Source organism: Nerophis lumbriciformis, linkage group LG30 (genome assembly GCF_033978685.3).
Source record: "Nerophis lumbriciformis linkage group LG30, RoL_Nlum_v2.1, whole genome shotgun sequence".
Classification (NCBI taxonomy): domain Eukaryota; kingdom Metazoa; phylum Chordata; class Actinopteri; order Syngnathiformes; family Syngnathidae; genus Nerophis; species Nerophis lumbriciformis.
This window is the reverse complement of record NC_084577.2, coordinates 27,540,087-27,558,221: the sequence shown is the minus strand read 5'-3', so window position 1 is coordinate 27,558,221 and position 18,135 is coordinate 27,540,087. Positions and strand designations below refer to the sequence as shown.

The window sequence follows — 18,135 nt, the reverse complement described above, 5'->3', positions numbered from 1 at the left end:
CAGTCTGTGTGCAATGAATAAATATAATGTACAAGTTACACCTTTTGAATGCAATTACTGAAATAAATCAAGTTTTTCAAAATATTCTAATTTACTGGCTTTTACCTGTATATTGTCTTTGCACTCTATTTAATTGAATATATTTTCTGTCTTGCCTCTGGTGAGGGCGGTCGCAGTTTTTCTCCGCTCCCTTCTTCTCCCTGCTTGCTCTCTTTGTTTTGTCTTGTCTGAACTTTTTTGAAGCTTCTTTCTTTGCTCTGTCCTCCAAATCTAAACATCAGACATGGAAATGATCAGCTGGACTCTCGACGCAATTGACAAAATCTTTTCGACGAGGAAAAGAGGTTCTGGGGAGCCTGGCTGCCCTGATGGAACCATTGCTGCGAATACGTGAGAGATTCCTGGGATAAATGGAGAATCATGTGCCTCTCAGTCCTTTCCATCGAGGACGCGGAAGACATCTACCTATTTGGAACCGCTGATTGGGCTGGGCATTGCTCTGGTGTATCGTCAAATTCGTAAGACGATGGCAGCCACTCAGGGAGCCCAAAGGCTGTTCGTCGCAATGGAAGGTTTGGGCCGGGCTGTGGGATCACAGACTGGGGCGATTTCTGAACTGAATCGCAAGATGGATCACATCATGGAGAAGCTTGCTGAAAAGGAAAAATTTAATATGAGAGCAGCCAGCATGGACGAATAAAACAGACAAGTCATTGTAATGTCTGCTCGCGGAAAACAAACGTCATAATCTACGATTTGACTCCCTCGAATGGCCTTGACGCTGTGAACAACAGGAACAGGCTGTTCTGAAAACATCCCCCGAGGACAACACATACTCGTATTGTGTTGTCTTTTTTAGGAACGAGGACTATGGGGTTACACCACTCACTGTTTGAGGGTTCAATCACTCCTAGATCCAGCATGGTTTGGATTTCATGGTTGGGGGGGCTCCACCAGCCGCTCAGGCACTCTGTAGGGGCGCTGACGGATAGGTGTTGGGTTTTTTAAATGAATGACATGCTCTTCTTGTCAAGCTGACAACCAAAGCATCCTCTAATCCAGTCAAATGGACAGAAAAATGTGAAACTGCCTTCACGAATGTCAAAACTATTCTATGCTCTTCTCCGGTCTTACAAAGTCCTGACTTCAACCAGCGATTCCTTGTTCAAGTTGATGCCTCTGGTGTGGGTTAGGGTTGGAGCCGTCCTAGCCCAAGGAAAGGAGGGCGAGGAACAACCGCTTCTATATCTGAGCCGTAAACTGCATCCCAGAGAAACTAGGTACTCTGCCATCGAAAAGGAATGTCTTGCCATCAAGTGGGCACTGGACAGCCTACGTTATTACCTTCTGGGACGGACCTTTGATCTGGAAACGGACCACCGGGCATTGAGCTGGATGAACTCCATGAGGGATAAGAACTCCCGTGTCACCAGATGGTACTTGGCGTTACAGCCCTATTGCTTCAACGTTACACATCGAGCTGGCAAAACTAACTTGCTAGCTGATTACCTGTCTCGTCTCCCTGGACTTGCTGTCGCTGGAGAGGAGGGAGGTAATGTGACAGTTTGATCCCACCACTGCCACCATATGTCACACCCCGGCTCGGGTGAAGGTAATGTAACCTTTGCGAACCAGACTTTCAAATCAAGGATGGCGAGGCACGCAGTTGGTAACAGTTTACAAACATTTATTGAAATCCCAAAAAGTGTCAAAAGGTGAACAACGACAGGAAAACAAAGCACCCACAATCTCAGTAGATGTTTGATGCATGGAGACCGAAACTCTTGCTCAGGACAGAGATCCTCCTCTGGCAGTCTGCTGTCGGTCACTGCCACATTTGAAAGTCTGGTTTGCAAAGGTTACATTACCTTCACCCGAGTCGGGGTGTGACACACCTCAATGATGAACGCTTTTGACCTCCATCCCTCCTCAACGACACCTGGAGTCAAACTTTTTCTTGCATGCAGAACGGCCCCAGACATATGGATTACATCGACACACCCAAGACAATGGGCATACACACACACACACACCCCTCCCCGACCCCACGCCTTCACCACCGCTTGATTCCCCTCGGGGTGATGGACGGCTGGCAGCGCTTCATAGCAGCAGTCGACCTCCAGGGCCCCAACTTCCCGCCCCTCTGTTGCGAGTAGTCGTGATTAAATGTAACGTGTTTATGTGTGCATGGCATGGAGGTTTTTTCCCACTCCAGACTAGGCCCCCCTAGGAGCCCAGTCTAGATTGTATTTTTTTTACTTATCTTCTTCCCCAGCATTTTACCTTTTTCTTATCTTTTACGGGGCGCCTTTGGTGACCCATCAGCGTTCCTGTTCTGTAACCCTGTACACTGTTTGTTTGTCTCATCTGTGCTGAAAACATAGTTTTGTTGTACTTGTGCAATGACAATAAAGTCCTATAATATAAGTTAAAAAGGATTTACAAATCATTGTATTCTGTTTGTATTTACCATTCACACAACGTGCCAACTTCCCTGGTTTCGGGGTTTGTACTGTTGCGTTTTGGACCAGTTGTTCCTCCCAGGGAATTCAAGTCACAAGTCGCTCCCGAGCTCTTTACGACACTTAAAGCTGAGTTGAAAAACCACCAGAGACAGAATAGGTTTTTTTGTAATATATTGGCAAAGCTTTGCAGATATATTTTTGAGACCAGTCCAGCATAGAACATTCTATCCCGCCGCCAAAATGGTCTGCCTTCCCGACCCAAAACCCTCTCCCCTCTTCCCTCTCTCTAGTCAAAACAAATGCTCATTATCGCTCTCTCTAACATTCCTCATTCAAGGTTAAGCACACAGTTTTGCAGACAACCAAAAGACCACAATTGGAAGAACACGAGTTGTTTTCAAATATGACTATGAAATAAAAGTAGTAACACTTAAGTTCGGATATATGTAAATATCTGCCTCCGACAGTACAATTAAATAAAAATTCATCTATCCATCCATCCATCTTCTTCCGCTTATCCGAGGTCGGGTCGCAGGGGCAGCAGCCTAAGCAGGGAAGCCCAGACTTCCCTCTCCTCAGCCACTTCGTCCAGCTCCTCCCGGGGGATCCCGAGGCGTTCCCAGGCCAGCCGGGAGACATAGTCTTCCCAACGTGTCCTGGGTCTTCCCCGTGGCCTCCTACCGGTCGGACATGCCCTAAACACCTCCTTAGGGAGGCGCTCGGGTGGCATCCTGACCAGATGCCCGAACCACCTCATCTGGCTCCTCTCGATGTGGAGGAGCAGCGGCTTTACTTTGAGCTCCCCCCGGATGACAGAGCTTCTCACCCTATCTCTAAGGGAGAGCCCCGCCACCCGGCGGAGGAAACTCATTTCGGCCGCTTGTACCCGTGATCTTGTCCTTTCGGTCATAACCCAAAGCTCATGACCATAGGTGAGGATGGGAACGTAGATCGACCGGTAAATTGAGAGCTTTGCCTTCCGGCTCAGCTCCTTCTTCACCACAACGGATCGATACAGCGTCCGCATTACTGAAGACGCCGCACCGATCCGCCTGTCGATCTCACGATCCACTCTTCCCTCACTCGTGAACAAGACTCCGAGGTACTTGAACTCCTCCACTTGGGGCAAGATCTCCTCCCCAACCCGGAGATGGCACTCCACCCTTTTCCGGGCGAGAACCATGGACTCGGACTTGGAGGTGCTGATTCTCATCCCAGTCGCTTCACACTCAGCTGCGAACTGATCCAGTGAGAGCTGAAGATCCCGGCCAGATGAAGCCATCAGGACCAAATCATCTGCAAAAAGCAGAGACCTAATCCTGCAGCCACCAAACCGGATCCCCTCAACGCCTTGACTGCGCCTAGAAATTCTGTCCATAAAAGTTATGAACAGAATCGGTGACAAAGGGCAGCCTTGGCGGAGTCCAACCCTCACCGGAAACGTGTCCGACTTACTGCCGGCAATGCGAACCAAGCTCTGACACTGATCATACAGGGAGCGGACCGCCACAATCAGACAGTCCGAAACCCCACACTCTCTGAGCACTCCCCACAGGACTTCCCGAGGGACACGGTCGAATGCCTTCTCCAAGTCCACAAAGCACATGTAGACTGGTTGGGCAAACTCCCATGCACCCTCAAGGACCCTGCCGAGAGTATAGAGCTGGTCCACAGTTCCACGACCAGGACAAAAACCACACTGTTCCTCCTGAATCCGAGGTTCGACTATCCGGCGTAGCCTCCTCTCCAGTACACCTGAATAGACCTTACCGGGAAGGCTGAGGAGTGTGATCCCACGATAGTTAGAACACACCCTCCGGTTCCCCTTCTTAAAGAGAGGAACCACCACCCCGGTCTGCCAATCCAGAGGTACTGCCCCCGATGTCCACGCGATATAAAAATTCATCTTCTAGATATAATTACCGAACTATTCTTATTTAATGATGACATTATTATCTACAGTTATTAAACATATTTGACCTTGCAAATGTTACATTTCTGCTACAAAGGTATTCATTTCAGCTTCTTCTTCTGTCATTTCCGCAGCGCTCCAAAATCGCGGTGTACGAGAAGATGTGGTCCTACATGAAGTCGGCCGAGCCGACCGTCTTCACCAAGACCACGGCGGAGGGCGTGGCGCGGGTGCGCAAGTCCAAGGGGAAGTACGCCTTCCTCCTGGAGTCCACCATGAACGAGTACACGGAGCAGCGCAAGCCCTGCGACACCATGAAAGTGGGCGGGAACCTGGACTCCAAAGGATACGGGATCGCCACACCCAAAGGCTCACAGTTAAGGTAGGTGGAGTAGTGTGACAATAGGGAACAGTCACCGCGGTGGAACTGTGCTATTGCTGCCATATTCCACCTACCCTGCTGTGCCTTTTTCCACGCCTTTTTCACGCCATTGCTGTCCGGTGGAAACTTCTCGTCTGATCAGAACCATCCGGTCTGGCTGATCAGAACCATCCGGTCTGCCTGGTCCTTGGAACACATCAGTGGGTGTCACAAGTAGGGATGGGTACCACGGCCGGTTACATAAAATGCCATGTTAGGTTGCAGCCTAACTAGCGATAAACAATATTAATGATAACCACAACAAAACTCCCGACGTATTGACGTTTTTTAAGTCAAATAATCGAAAAAATATGATCTAGTCCTGTTGGTTCTTCATCCTAGTCATGTTGTCTACAAGGTTCTTCATCCTAGTCCTGTTGTCTCCAAGGTTCTTCATCCTAGTCCTGTTGGTTCTTCATCCTAGTCCTGTTGTGTCCAAGGTTCTTCATCCTACTCCTGTTGTGTCCAAGGTTCTTCATCCTAGTCCTGTTGTCTCCAAGGTTCCTCTTCCTTGTCCTGTTGTCTCCGAGGTTCTTCATCCTAGTTCTGTTGTCTTCAAGGTTCTTCATCCTAGTCCTGTTGTCTCCAAGGTTCTTCATCCTAATCCTGTTGTCTCCGAGGTTCTTCATCCTAGTCCTGTTGTCTCCAAGGTTCTTCATCCTAGTTCTGTTGTCTCCGAGGTTCTTCATCTTAGTCCTGTTGTCTCCAAGGTTCTTCATCCTAGTTCTGTTGTCTTCGAGGTTCTTCATCCTAGTCCTGTTGTCTTCAAGGTTCTTCATCCTATTCCTGTTGTCTCCAAGGTTCTTCATTCTAGTCCTGTTGTCTTCAAGGTTCTTCATTCTAGTCCTGTTGTCTCCAAGGTCTTCATCCTAGTCCTGTTGGTTCTTCATCCTAGTCCTGTTGTCTCCAAGGTTCTTCATCCTAGTCCTTTTGTCTGCGAGGTCCTTCATCCTAGTCCTGTTTTCATCCTAGTCCTGTTGTCTCCGAGGTTCTTCATCCTAGTCCTGTTGGTTCTTCATCCTAGTCCTGTTGTCTCCATGGTTCTTCATACTAGTCCTGTTGTCTCCGAAGTTCTTCATCCTGGTCCTGTTGTCTCCGAGGTTCTTCATCCTAGTCCTGTTGTCTCCGAGGTTTCTTCATCCTAGTCCTGTTGTCTCCGAGGTTGTTCATCCTATTCCTGTTGTCTCCAAGGTTCTTCATTCTAGTCCTGTTGTCTCCAAGGTTCTTCATTCTAGTCCTGTTGTCTCCAAGGTTCTTCATTCTAGTCTTGTTGTCTCCAAGGTTCTTCATCCTAGTCCTGTTGTCTTCAAGGTTCTTCATCCTATTCCTGTTGTCTCCAAGGTTCTTCATTCTAGTCCTGTTGTCTCCGAGGTTCTTCATCCTAGTCCTGTTGTCTCCAAGGTTCTTCATCCTAGTCCTGTTGTCTCCAAGGTTCTTCATCCTACTCCTTTTGTCTGCGAGGTTCTTCATCCTAGTCCTGTTTTCATCTTAGTCTTGTTGTCTCCGAGGTTCTTCATCCTAGTCCTGTTGGTTCTTCATCCTAGTCCTGTTGTCTCCATGGTTCTTCATACTAGTCCTGTTGTCTCCAAGGTTCTTCATCCTAGTCCTGTTGGTTCTTCATACTAGTCCTGTTGTCTCCGAGGTTCTTCATCCTAGTCCTGTTGTCTCCAAGGTTCTTCATCCTAGTTCTGTTGTCTCCAAGGTTCTTCATCCTAGTCCTGTTGTGTCCAAGGTTCTTCATCCTAGTCCTGTTGTCTCCAAGGTTCTTCATCCTAGTCCTGTTGGTTCTTCATCCTAGTCATGTTGTCTACAAGGTTCTTCATCCTAGTCCTGTTGTCTCCAAGGTTCTTCATCCTAGTCCTGTTGGTTCTTCATCCTAGTCCTGTTGTGTCCAAGGTTCTTCATCCTAGTCCTGTTGTGTCCAAGGTTCTTCATCCTAGTCCTGTTGTCTCCAAGGTTCCTCTTCCTTGTCCTGTTGTCTCCGAGGTTATTCATCCTAGTCCAGTTGTCTCCGAGGTTCTTCATCCTAGTTCTGTTGTCTTCAAGGTTCTTCATCCTAGTCCTGTTGTCTCCAAGGTTCTTCATCCTAGTCCTGTTGTCTCCGAGGTTCTTCATCCTAGTCCTGTTGTCTCCAAGGTACTTCGTCCTAGTTCTGTTGTCTCCGAGGTTCTTCATCCTAGTTCTTTTGTCTGCGAGGTTCTTCATCCTAGTCCTGTTTTCATCCTAGTCATGTTGTCTACGAGGTTCTTCATCCTAGTCCTGTTGGTTCTTCATCCTAGTCCTGTTGTCTCCATGGTTTTTCATACTAGTCTTGTTGTCTCCAAGGTTCTTCATCCTAGTCCTGTTGTCTCCGAGGTTCTTCATCCTAGTTCTGTTGTCTTCAAGGTTCTTCATCCTAGTCCTGTTGTCTCCAAGGTTCTTCATCCTAGTCCTGTTGTCTCCGAGGTTCTTCATCCTAGTCCTGTTGTCTCCAAGGTTCTTCATCCTAGTTCTGTTGTCTCCGAGGTTCTTCATCCTAGTCCTTTTGTCTGCGAGGTTCTTCATCCTAGTCCTGTTTTCATCCTAGTCATGTTGTCTACGAGGTTCTTCATCCTAGTCCTGTGTGTTCTTCATCCTAGTCCTGTTGTCTCCATGGTTCTTCATACTAGTCTTGTTGTCTCCGAGGTTCTTCATCCTAGTCCTGTTGTCTCCGAGGTTCTTCATCCTGGTCCTGTTGTCTTCAAGGTTCTTCATCCTAGTTCTGTTGTCTCCAAGGTTCTTCATCCTAGTCCTGTTGTCTCTGAGGTTCTTCATCCTAGTCCTGTTGTCTTCAAGGTTCTTCATCCTAGTCCTGTTGTCTCAGAGGTTCTTCATGCTAGTCCTGTTGTCTCTAAGGTTCTTCATCCTAGTCCTGTTGTCTCCAAGGTCTTCATCCTAGTCCTGTTGGTTCTTCATCCTAGTCCTGTTGTCTCCAAGGTTCTTTATCCTAGTCCTGTTGTCTCCAAGGTTCTTCATCCTAGTCCTGGCTTTGCTATTGACATGCTACCGATTAGCATTAGCCATTTTACATGGCGATTACAACACTTCCATTTTTAATGCCAACAAAGCTCTAAAACGCTCCAACGTAAAGCTACACTTTTCCAAAAATTGCGTTAGCTCGATGCTAATATACATTGGCTTTGCTGTTGACATGCTACATTTTTAACACCAACAAAGAAATTGGCTCTAAAAACGCTCCAACGTAAGGCTCCACTTTTCCAAAAATTGCGTTCTTCATCCTAGTCCTGGCTTTGCTATTGACATGCTACTAACTAGCATTAGCGATTTTACATGGCGATTACAACACGTCCAAATGTGTTAATGAAAACTACAACTAAGATGCACGCTACAATCAAACAGCTGGTGTGTAATAAGTACAATACTTACAGTATTGACGCGTTTTAGGGTGCAGCAATAGCCGTGATATAACATTTTCATGTCCTCTAGGTAACGTTGCAATTTTTAATGCCAACTTGACTCAGAAATGTAATAATAAAAAATGTAACCACTGGACAGAAATTATCATAATCAGCTCAAGTGCAATGCTTACAGTACTAACACTTTTTAGGGTGCAACAAAAAAAACGTGATATAAAATGTTCATATCCTCTAGGTAACGTTGCAATTTTTAATTGCCAACTTGACTCAGAAATGTAATAATAAAAGATGTAACGACTGGACAGAAATGATCATAATCAGCTCAAGTACAATGCTTACAGTATTAACACTTTTTAGGGTGCAACAAAAAAAAAACGTGATATAAAATGTTCATATCCTCTAGGCAACGTTGCAATTTTTAATTGCCAACTTGACTCAGAAATATAATAATAAAAGATGTAACCACTGGACAGAAATGATCACTCTCAGCTCAAGTGCAATGCTTACAGTATTAACACTTTTTAGGGTGCAACAAAAAAAAACATGATATAAAATGTTCATATCCTCTAGGCAACGTTGCAATTTTTAATTGCCAACTTGACTCAGAAATGTAATAATAAAAGATGTAACCGCTGGACAGAAATGATCATACTCAGCTCAAGTACAATGCTTACAGTATTAACACTTTTTAGGGTGCAACAAAAAAAAACGTGATATAAAATGTTCATATCCTCTAGGCAACGTTGCAATTTTTAATTGCCAACTTGACTCAGAAATATAATTATAAAAGATGTAACCACTGGACAGAAATGATCACTCTCAGCTCAAGTGCAATGCTTACAGTATTAACACTTTTTAGGGTGCAACAAAAAAACGTGATATAAAATGTTCATGTCATCTATGTAATGTTGCAATTTTTAATGCCAACTTGACTCAGAAATGTAATAATTAAAAATGTAACCACTGGACAGAAATTATCATAATCAGCTCAAGTACAATGCTTACAGTATTAACGCTTTTTAGGGTGCAACAAAAAAAATGTGATATAAAATGTTCATATCCTCTAGGTAAAGTTGCGATTTTTAATTGCCAACCTGACTCAGAAATGTAATAATAAAAGATGTAACCACTGGACAGAAATGATCATAATCAGCTCAAGTGCAATGCTTACAGTATTGACACTTTTTAGGGTGCAACAAAAAAATTTGATATAAAATGTTCATATCCTCTAGGCAACGTTGCAATTTTTAATTGCCAACTTGACTCAGAAATTTAATAATAAAAGATGTAACCACTGGACAGAAATGATCACTCTCAGCTCAAGTGCAATGCTTGCAGTATTAACACTTTTTAGGGTGCAACAAAAAAACGTGATATAAAATGTTCATGTCATCTATGTAACGTTGCAATTTTTAATGCCAACTTGACTCAGAATTGTAATAATAAAAAATGTAACCACTGGACAGAAATTATCATAATCAGCTCAAGTACAATGCTTACAGTATTAACACTTTTTAGGGTGCAACAAAAAAACGTGATATAAAATGTTCATGTCATCTATGTAAATTTGCAATTTTTAATGCCAACTTGACTCAGAAATGTAATAATTAAAAATGTAACCACTGGACAGAATTTATCATAATCAGCTCAAGTACAATGCTTGCAGTATTAACACTTTTTAGGGTGCAACAAAAAAAAATTGATATAAAATGTTCATATCCTCTAGGCAATGTTGCAATTTTTAATTGCCAACTTGACTCAGAAATGTAATTATAAAAGATGTAACCATTGGACAGAAATTATCACTCTCAGCTCAAGTGCAATGCTTACAGTATTAACACTTTTTAGGGTGCAACAACAACAAAAACGGGATATAAAATGTTCATATCCTCTAGGCAACGTTGCAATTTTTAATTGCCAACTTGACTCAGAAATATCATAATAAAAGATGTAACCACTGGACAGAAATGATCATACTCAGCTCAAGTGCAATACTTACAGTATTAACACTTTTTAGGGTGCAACAAAAAAAAATTATATAAAATGTTCATATCCTCTAGGCAACGTTGCAATTTTTAATTGCCAACTTGACTCAGAAATATAATAATAAAAGATGTAACCACTGGACCGAAATGATCATACTCAGCTCAAGTGCAATACTTACAGTATTAACACTTTTTAGGGTGCAACAAAAAAAACGTGATATAAAATGTTCATGTCATCTATGTAACGTTGCAATTTTTAATGCCAACTTGACTCAGAAATGTAATAATAAAAGATGTAACCACTGGACAGAAATGATCATAATCAGCTCAAGTACAATGCTTACAGTATTAACACTTTTTAGGGTGCAACAAAAAAAATTGATATAAAATGTTCATATCCTCTAGGCAACGTTGCAATTTTTAATTGCCAACTTGACTCAGAAATTTAATAATAAAAGATGTAACGACTGGACAGAAATGATCATAATCAGCTCAAGTGCAATACTTACAGTATTAACACTTTTTAGGGTGCAACAAAAAAAATTTATATAAAATGTTCATATCCTCTAGGCAATGTTGCAATTTTTAATTGCCAACTTGACTCAGAAATATAATAATAAAAGATGTAAACACTGGACAGAAATGATCATACTCAGCTCAAGTGCAATACTTACAGTATTAACACTTTTTAGGGTGCAACAACAAAAAACCGTGATATAAAATGTTCATATCCTCTAGGCAACGTTGCAATTTTAATTGCCAACTTGACTCAGAAATGTAATAATAAAAGATGTAACGACTGGACAGAAATGATCATAATCAGCTCAAGTGCAATGCTTACAGTACTAACACTTTTAAGGGCGCGACACAAAAAAAAACAACACCATAAACTATACAAAAAAAACTAAACAACTGGACAGAAGTTATCATCATTTTAAATGTTCCAATAAAAATTAGATTTTAGTATTAAAAAAAAACAATTCTTATCGATTCACACAGATATAAAGTACCCAAAACTGGCACCGTTTAGTACCGTGTCGGTGGAAATGTGAGCGGCACCCATCCCGAGTCCCACGTCCTGACTATTCAAAAAGTTTCAAAGTTTCCACCCGGCAGCACCTTAAAGATGCATAGACTCCCATCACCCCCCCCCCACCCCCGTCTCATGGTGTGTCTCGTCCACGTCCGCCATCATTCCGTCACCTGCCCGCCATTACGTTGGCTTTCTTCCACAGGACCACCTCTCAGGTAACACTGTCCATGCTGTCCCCGTCTCTCGTGAGCCCCCCCCACCCCCCCTCCATGCTTAGAAACTGCACTGAGATGCTTTCAAGTGACGAGACTATGAGGAGAGGCTGAACGTCCACGTCCGAGGACGGGGGAAATGCTGGCCACACAGACCAATGGGGGACTCGAACAGACGACAAGAGTCTTTTATAGAAATTGGCTCGGTCAAACTAAGACTAAAACTTTCCTCCCCTCAGCAGACATTTGACAATAGAAAAGGCGAGCTAAGTGTGTGATGAGGGGAGTCACCACATGTCTGTCCTATCACTTCCCCGGTGTGTCGCTGGCTCAAACTCCAAAAAGGAGTTTTGTTACGGTGGCAGACGGTGCGTGGGAGGGTCAATCTGCTGCGGTCTCTCAATGGGCCCTAACGTGAGCGAGCGAGTGGAAACACGGCCGGGGGCCTCTGCTCATAGTGCCGTATTTGGTCCTTGGACCAAGGTACCGTGTCCGCCTAAGTGGAGATGACTGCTGACATGTGGCTGTTGATGATTCACAAATACATCTTTTCCCCCTGTTTTCTCATCCCCTCACCCCACTCAGCCAATCACAGCTGGTAGATTAGGTGGCCCCAGAGAACACTGTCTCGGTCCATATCTCGTCACTCTCCAAGCAAACAATCGTTCTATGACGGCCGATCACGTGCTGTTGAGCTTAGAGGCCTCGCAATCCGCAATGCGTGTCCAAAACCTAAATTGAAGGGAAACTGCACTTTTTTTGTTTTTGTTTATTTAATAGTTTTACAATTGTTTTAATGTATTAATATTTATTTTAATTGTTTTTTGCATTTTATTATTTATTATTTTTATTTCAATTATTATTAATATTTATTATTTTTATTTTTTATTTTAGTATTTATTTTTTAAATATTATTTCAATTATTAATAATAATATGTACTATTATTTATTAATATTTTAATTAGTTTATCGTTCAAAATTATTATTCTTATTATTTTTATTTTTTTAATTTCAATTATTATCATTTTACTATTTTACTTTCAATTATTATTAATATTTATTTATTTATTTTGAAATTTGTATTGTATTATTTATTATTAGTATTTCATTATTTCAATTTCAATTACTAACTATATTTATTAATATTGATGAATATTGTATTTAGTTTATCGTTCAAAATTATTATTGTTATTATTTTTATTATTTTATTATTTTCATTTCAGTTATTAATTATATGTACTATTATATTTTTTTAATTTGTATTGTATTATTCATTATTTGTATTTATTTTTTTATTTAAATTACTAATACTATTTATTAATAATATTTATTATTATTTTATTTGGATTATTGTTCAAAATTATTATTTTTATTACTTGAAACGTGACCAATCTGGGGATTGCATTATACACTTTAGCCGCCAAATAGCAGTAGAGTGTTGAATTTTTTGTTTATTAAATTTTTTTAAATTGTTTAAGTTTGTTAATATGTATTTTATTTTTCTTATTTTAATTTCAATTATTATTGATAATATTTGTATTTTTTATTTTTTTATTTGTATTTTAGTATTTATTGTTCTTTTTATATTATTTAAATTCTAATTGTTATTAAAAAATCCATCCATCCATCCATCCATCTATTTTCTGCTGGAGCTGGAGCCTATCTCAGCTGCATTCGTATTTATTAATATTTATTAATATTTTATTTGGTTTATCGTTCAAAATTATTATCATTATTTGTTATTATTATTTTAATTTAAATTATTATTAATATTTATTTTTTAAATCGTCATGTTATTTTTTTAATGTTATTTTATTATTTTAATAATATTTATTAATAATATTTATTATTTTATTTGTTTTATCCTTCAAATGTATTTGTATTATTTTTTATTTTATTATTTTAATTTAAATTATTATTATTAATATTTATTGTTTTATTTTTTTAATTGTCATGTTATTTAATTTTTTTTAATTTTCATGTTATTTTATTATTTTAATAGTATTTATTATTTTATTTGTTTTATCATTCCAAATTTTTATTTTTATTTTTTGAAACGTGACGATTCTGGGGATTGCACTACACACTTTAGCCGCCAGATGGCAGTAGAGTGTTAAATATCGTAAAGTGTGTTGAGTGACAATTCCGACTTTGACCACAGCGTCAGTCGCTATGTAGAGTGGCACTTTCCATCATTTTCAGCAGACTGCATTGCTAAATGATTTGATTGATTGCCTGGGTTGTAGGATGCTTACTCTGAGGCAAATCAGAGTAATTTAGTGCATGGAAACGCAGTCAGTGTGGTCATGGTCAAAGATTGAAGGGAACACAGCTGAGAACAGTTGATGATTTGGCCATGAATCCTTGGAACACATTCAACCCTTTGTCCCTGAATTTTGTTTGGAAGTAAATCTCTTCAGTGGTGTGAACACACACACACACACACCCACACACACACACACACACACACACACACACTGTGTGAGCAGCAGGAAGGTAGTAAAGCAGCAGGAGGGGACACGATCTAACTCTGGCACAGATCTAACACTTCTAGATCAGGAGGTTCATTTATTACCAAAGCTCTTTTGGACACAGAATTTTAGCCTTTGAATTTTGGGAACTGAAATGTTTACAATTATGCAGACAATTTAATTGAATACAATAAGCATTACAAATGAGTGTACTAAAAAATTCAGTATAAAAAAAATTCTGTGGAAAAAAATTTGGTGTAAAAAAATTAGTGTGCAAAAATTTCAGTATAAAAAAAATCACTGTACAAAAATGAGTGTACAAAAAAATCAGTATGAAAAAAATTCAGTGTAAAACAATCCGTGTATTAAAAAAAATGGAAAAATCAGTGTATAAAAATTCAGTTTAAAAAAATTCAGTGTAAAAAAAACTGTATGAAAATTCAGTGTATAAAAGAATTCAGTGTAAAAAGATTCAGTCTAAAAAAAATCGGTGTAAGAAAAAATCAGTTTATAAAAAATTCAGTTTGAAAAAACAGTGTATAAAAATTCAGTGTAAAAACAATTCTGGGCAAAAAAATCTGTGTATAAAAAAATTGGAAGAATCAGTGTATAAAAATTAAGTTTTTTTTAATTCTGTGTAAAAAAAAAAACAACTGTATGAAAATTCAGTGTATAAAAAAATTCAGTGTAAAAAGATTTGGTGTCAAAAAAATTCAGCATAGAAAAATTAGTGTATAAATATTCAGTTTAAAAAAAACTGTATGAAAATTCAGTGTATAAAAGAATTCAGTGTAAAAAGATTCAGTCTAAAAAAAATCGGTGTAAGAAAAAATCAGTGCATAAAAAATTCAGTTTGAAAAAACAGTGTATAACAATTCAGTGTAAAAACAATTCTGTGCAAAAAAATCTGTGTATAAAAAAAATTGGAAGAATCAGTGTATAAAAATTCTGTTTTTTAAAATTCTGTGTAAAAAAAACAACTGTATGTTGTGTATAAAAAAATTCAGTGTAAAAAGATTCGGTGTAAAAAAAATTCAGCATAGAAAAATTTGTGTATAAATATTCAGTTTAAAAAAAATTCAATATGTAAAAAATTCTGTGTAAAAAGATTCAGTGTAAATAAACGGTGTATAAAAATTCAGTTTGAAAAAACAGTGTATAAAAATTCAGTGTAAAAACAATTCAGTGCAAAAAAAATCAGTGTATAAAAAAATTGGAAAAATCAGTGTATAAAAATTATGTTTTTAAAAATTCAGTGTAAAAAAAATTGTATGAAAATTTAATGTATAAAAAATTCAGTGTAAAAAAAAATTCAGTGTATAAAAAATGCAGTGTAAAAAAAATCAGCATAGAAAAATCAGTGTATAAATACTCAGTTTAAAAAAAATTCAGTGTAAACAATTCTGTGTAAAAAGTTCAGTGTAAAAAACAGTGTATGAAAATTCAGTGTATAAAAAATTCTGTTTGAATAAACAGTGTATAAAAAATCAGTGTAAAAACAATTCAGTGCAAAAAAAATCAGTGTATAAAAATTCAGTGTAAAAAAATTCAGTGTAAAAAGATTCAGTCTAAAAAAAATCGGTGTAAGAAAAAATCAGTGTATAAAAAATTCAGTTTGAAAAAACAGTGTATAAAAATTCAGTGTAAAAACAATTCTGTGCAAAAAAATCTGTGTATAAAAAAATTGGAAGAATCAGGGTATAAAAATTCAGTTTTTTTAAATTCTCCGTAAAAAAACAACTGTCTGAAAATTCAGTGTATAAAATAATTCAGTGTAAAAAGATTCGGTGTAAAAAAAATTCAGCATAGAAAAATTAGTGTATAAATATTCAGATTAAAAAAATTCAATATGTAAACATTTCTGTGTAAAAAGATTCAGTGTAAATAAACAGTGTATAAAAATTCAGTGTATAAAAAATTCTGTTTGAAAAAACAGTGTGTAAAAATTCAGTGTAAAAACAATTCTGTGCAAAAAAATCTGTGTATAAAAAAATTGGAAAAATCAGTGTATAAAAATTCAGTTTTTTTAAATTCTGTGTAAAAAAACAACTGTATGAAAATTCAGTGTATAAAAAAATTCAGTGTAAAAAGATTCGGTGTAAAAAAGATTCAGCATAGAAAAATGTGTGTATAAATATTCAGTTTAAAAAAATTCAATATGTAAAAATTTCTGTGTAAAAAGATTCAGTGTAAATAAACAGTGTATAAAACTTCAGTTTGAAAAAACAGTGTATAAAAATTCAGTGTAAAAACAATTCAGTGCAAAAAAAATCAGTGTATAAAAAAATTGGAAAAATCAGTGTATAAAAATTATGTTTTTAAAAATTCAGTGTAAAAAAAGTTGTATGAAAATTCAATGTATAAAAAAATTAGTGTAAACAAATTCAGTGTATAAAAAATGCAGTGTAAAAAAAATTCAGCATAGAAAAATCAGTGTATAAATACTCAGTTTAAAAAAAATTCAGTGTAAAAAATTCAGTGTAAAAAGTTCAGTGTAAAAACAGTGTATGAAAATTCAGTGTATAAAAAATGCAGTTTGAAAAAACAGTGTATAAAAATTCAGTGTAAAAACAATTCAGCGCAAAAAAAATCAGTGTATAAAAATTCAGTGTAAAAAAATTCAGTGTAAAAAGATTCAGTCTAAAAAAATCGGTGTAAGAAAAAATCAGTGTATAAAAAATTCAGTTTGAAAAAACAGAGTATAAAAATTCAGTGTAAAAACAATTCAGTGCAAAAAAAATCAGTGTATAAAAAAATTGGAAAAATCAGTGTATAAAAATTATGTTTTTAAAAATTCAGTGTAAATTTTTTTTATAAAAATTCAATGTATAAAAAAATCAGTGTAAAAAAATTCAGTGTAAAAAAAATTCAGTGTATAAATAATGCAGTGTAAAAAAATTCAGCATAAAAAAATCAGTGTAAAAAATTCTGTGTAAAAAGTTCAGTGTAAAAAACAGTGTATAAAAATTCAGTGTATAAAAAATTCAGTTTGAAAAAAACAGTGTATAAAAATTCAGTGTAAAAACAATTCAGTGCAAAAAAAATCAGTGTATAAAAATTCAGGGTATAAAAATTCAGTGTAAAAAAAATTCTGTGTAAAAGAATTCTGCGTACCAAAAATCAGTGTAAAAACACTTCAGTGAAAAAAAAATCAGTGTATTTAAATTTAGTTAAAAAAAATGTGTAGAAAAAAATCAGTGCATGAAAATTTAATGTAAAAGAATTCAGTGTACAAAAAATTCAGAATGAAAAAAATTAAATGTAAAAAAATGTGTTTGAAAAATTCAATGTACAAAAAAAGGTGGAAAAGTGTATTTAAAAAAATAATGATTTCACCAAATTCAAGTGTGAAAAAAAATATTTGGTAATAAAGACACAAAAGAAGCAAATATTTGTGGACGGAGAGATGAAGAGCGAGCGAGTGTTGCCTGAGGCGCCTCCATCTTTGTACCCTCAACCCTTTTCCTCCGCCCGCCCGGCTGCGGTCCTCATCTGTCTGTCCCTCCATCCTTTTGCTCTGACCAAACTATCTTATCTGTCCCCTCCCCCTCCTCCTCTTTTGTTTGTACCTTAAAGAAACGCGGTCAACCTGGCCGTGCTCAAGCTCAACGAGCAGGGCCTGTTGGACAAATTGAAAAACAAGTGGTGGTATGACAAAGGAGAATGTGGCAGCGGGGGAGGGGATTCCAAGGTTAGCCCTCTCTGTCCGCCCGCCCCATCCTCAAGGACCGGGGGGGGCCCGTCGCCGGCCGGGGAGCCCGCGATGGCCCCCTGTCCTGGGAGAGTAACGCCAGCATCTGCCCGGGCCAGCAGCGCCGGCCATAGGGCAAAAGTGAAGCCTCCTGAGACATGTTGCATCTTCTGGCTCCATGTTGCAGCTGCTGTCAGCGGCGTGCACCTTTTTTTCCACCCCGCATAAAAAGGTTCACAGCCCCTTGACACGCGTACAAAGATTGGGATTTGAGCAAAATATGATTGGCTCCAACACTCGGTTGGCTACATTTCCAGAAGGGGGGAAAAAAGAGGTGGAATAGATACCAGGAGACAATTTGCAGTTACTGTACAAGGCAGGAACGTTCGCCCCCTGGTGGCAACTCTGAGGACCACTAAAGAACACAAAGTATTGAATATTAGTTAGATATGTTGACATTTTTCATTTTCAAAACTAATACAATATACAGAGTTTTTTAGGGGGTCTTCGACATAAAATTTTTTTTATTTTTTTATTTTTTATTTATTTG

The 18,135-nt window shown here is 38.1% G+C and overlaps 1 protein-coding gene across 4 annotated transcripts in view; it reads left to right on the top strand.

The window, feature by feature from the left end:
• Positions 1–18,135, top strand: part of gria4a (glutamate receptor, ionotropic, AMPA 4a) — a 417,233-nt gene that overhangs the window by 338,736 nt on the left and 60,362 nt on the right. For 3 of the 4 annotated variants that reach the window (XM_061925858.1, XM_061925860.1, XM_061925859.1), the window contains exon 15: positions 4,512–4,759. In XM_061925858.1, coding sequence (XP_061781842.1) covers positions 4,512–4,759 — 248 coding nt within the window. Of the gene's footprint in view, positions 1–4,511; positions 4,760–17,470; positions 17,586–18,135 lie in introns of all 4 variants that reach the window. The other variant, XM_061925861.1, reaches the window with a different exon arrangement.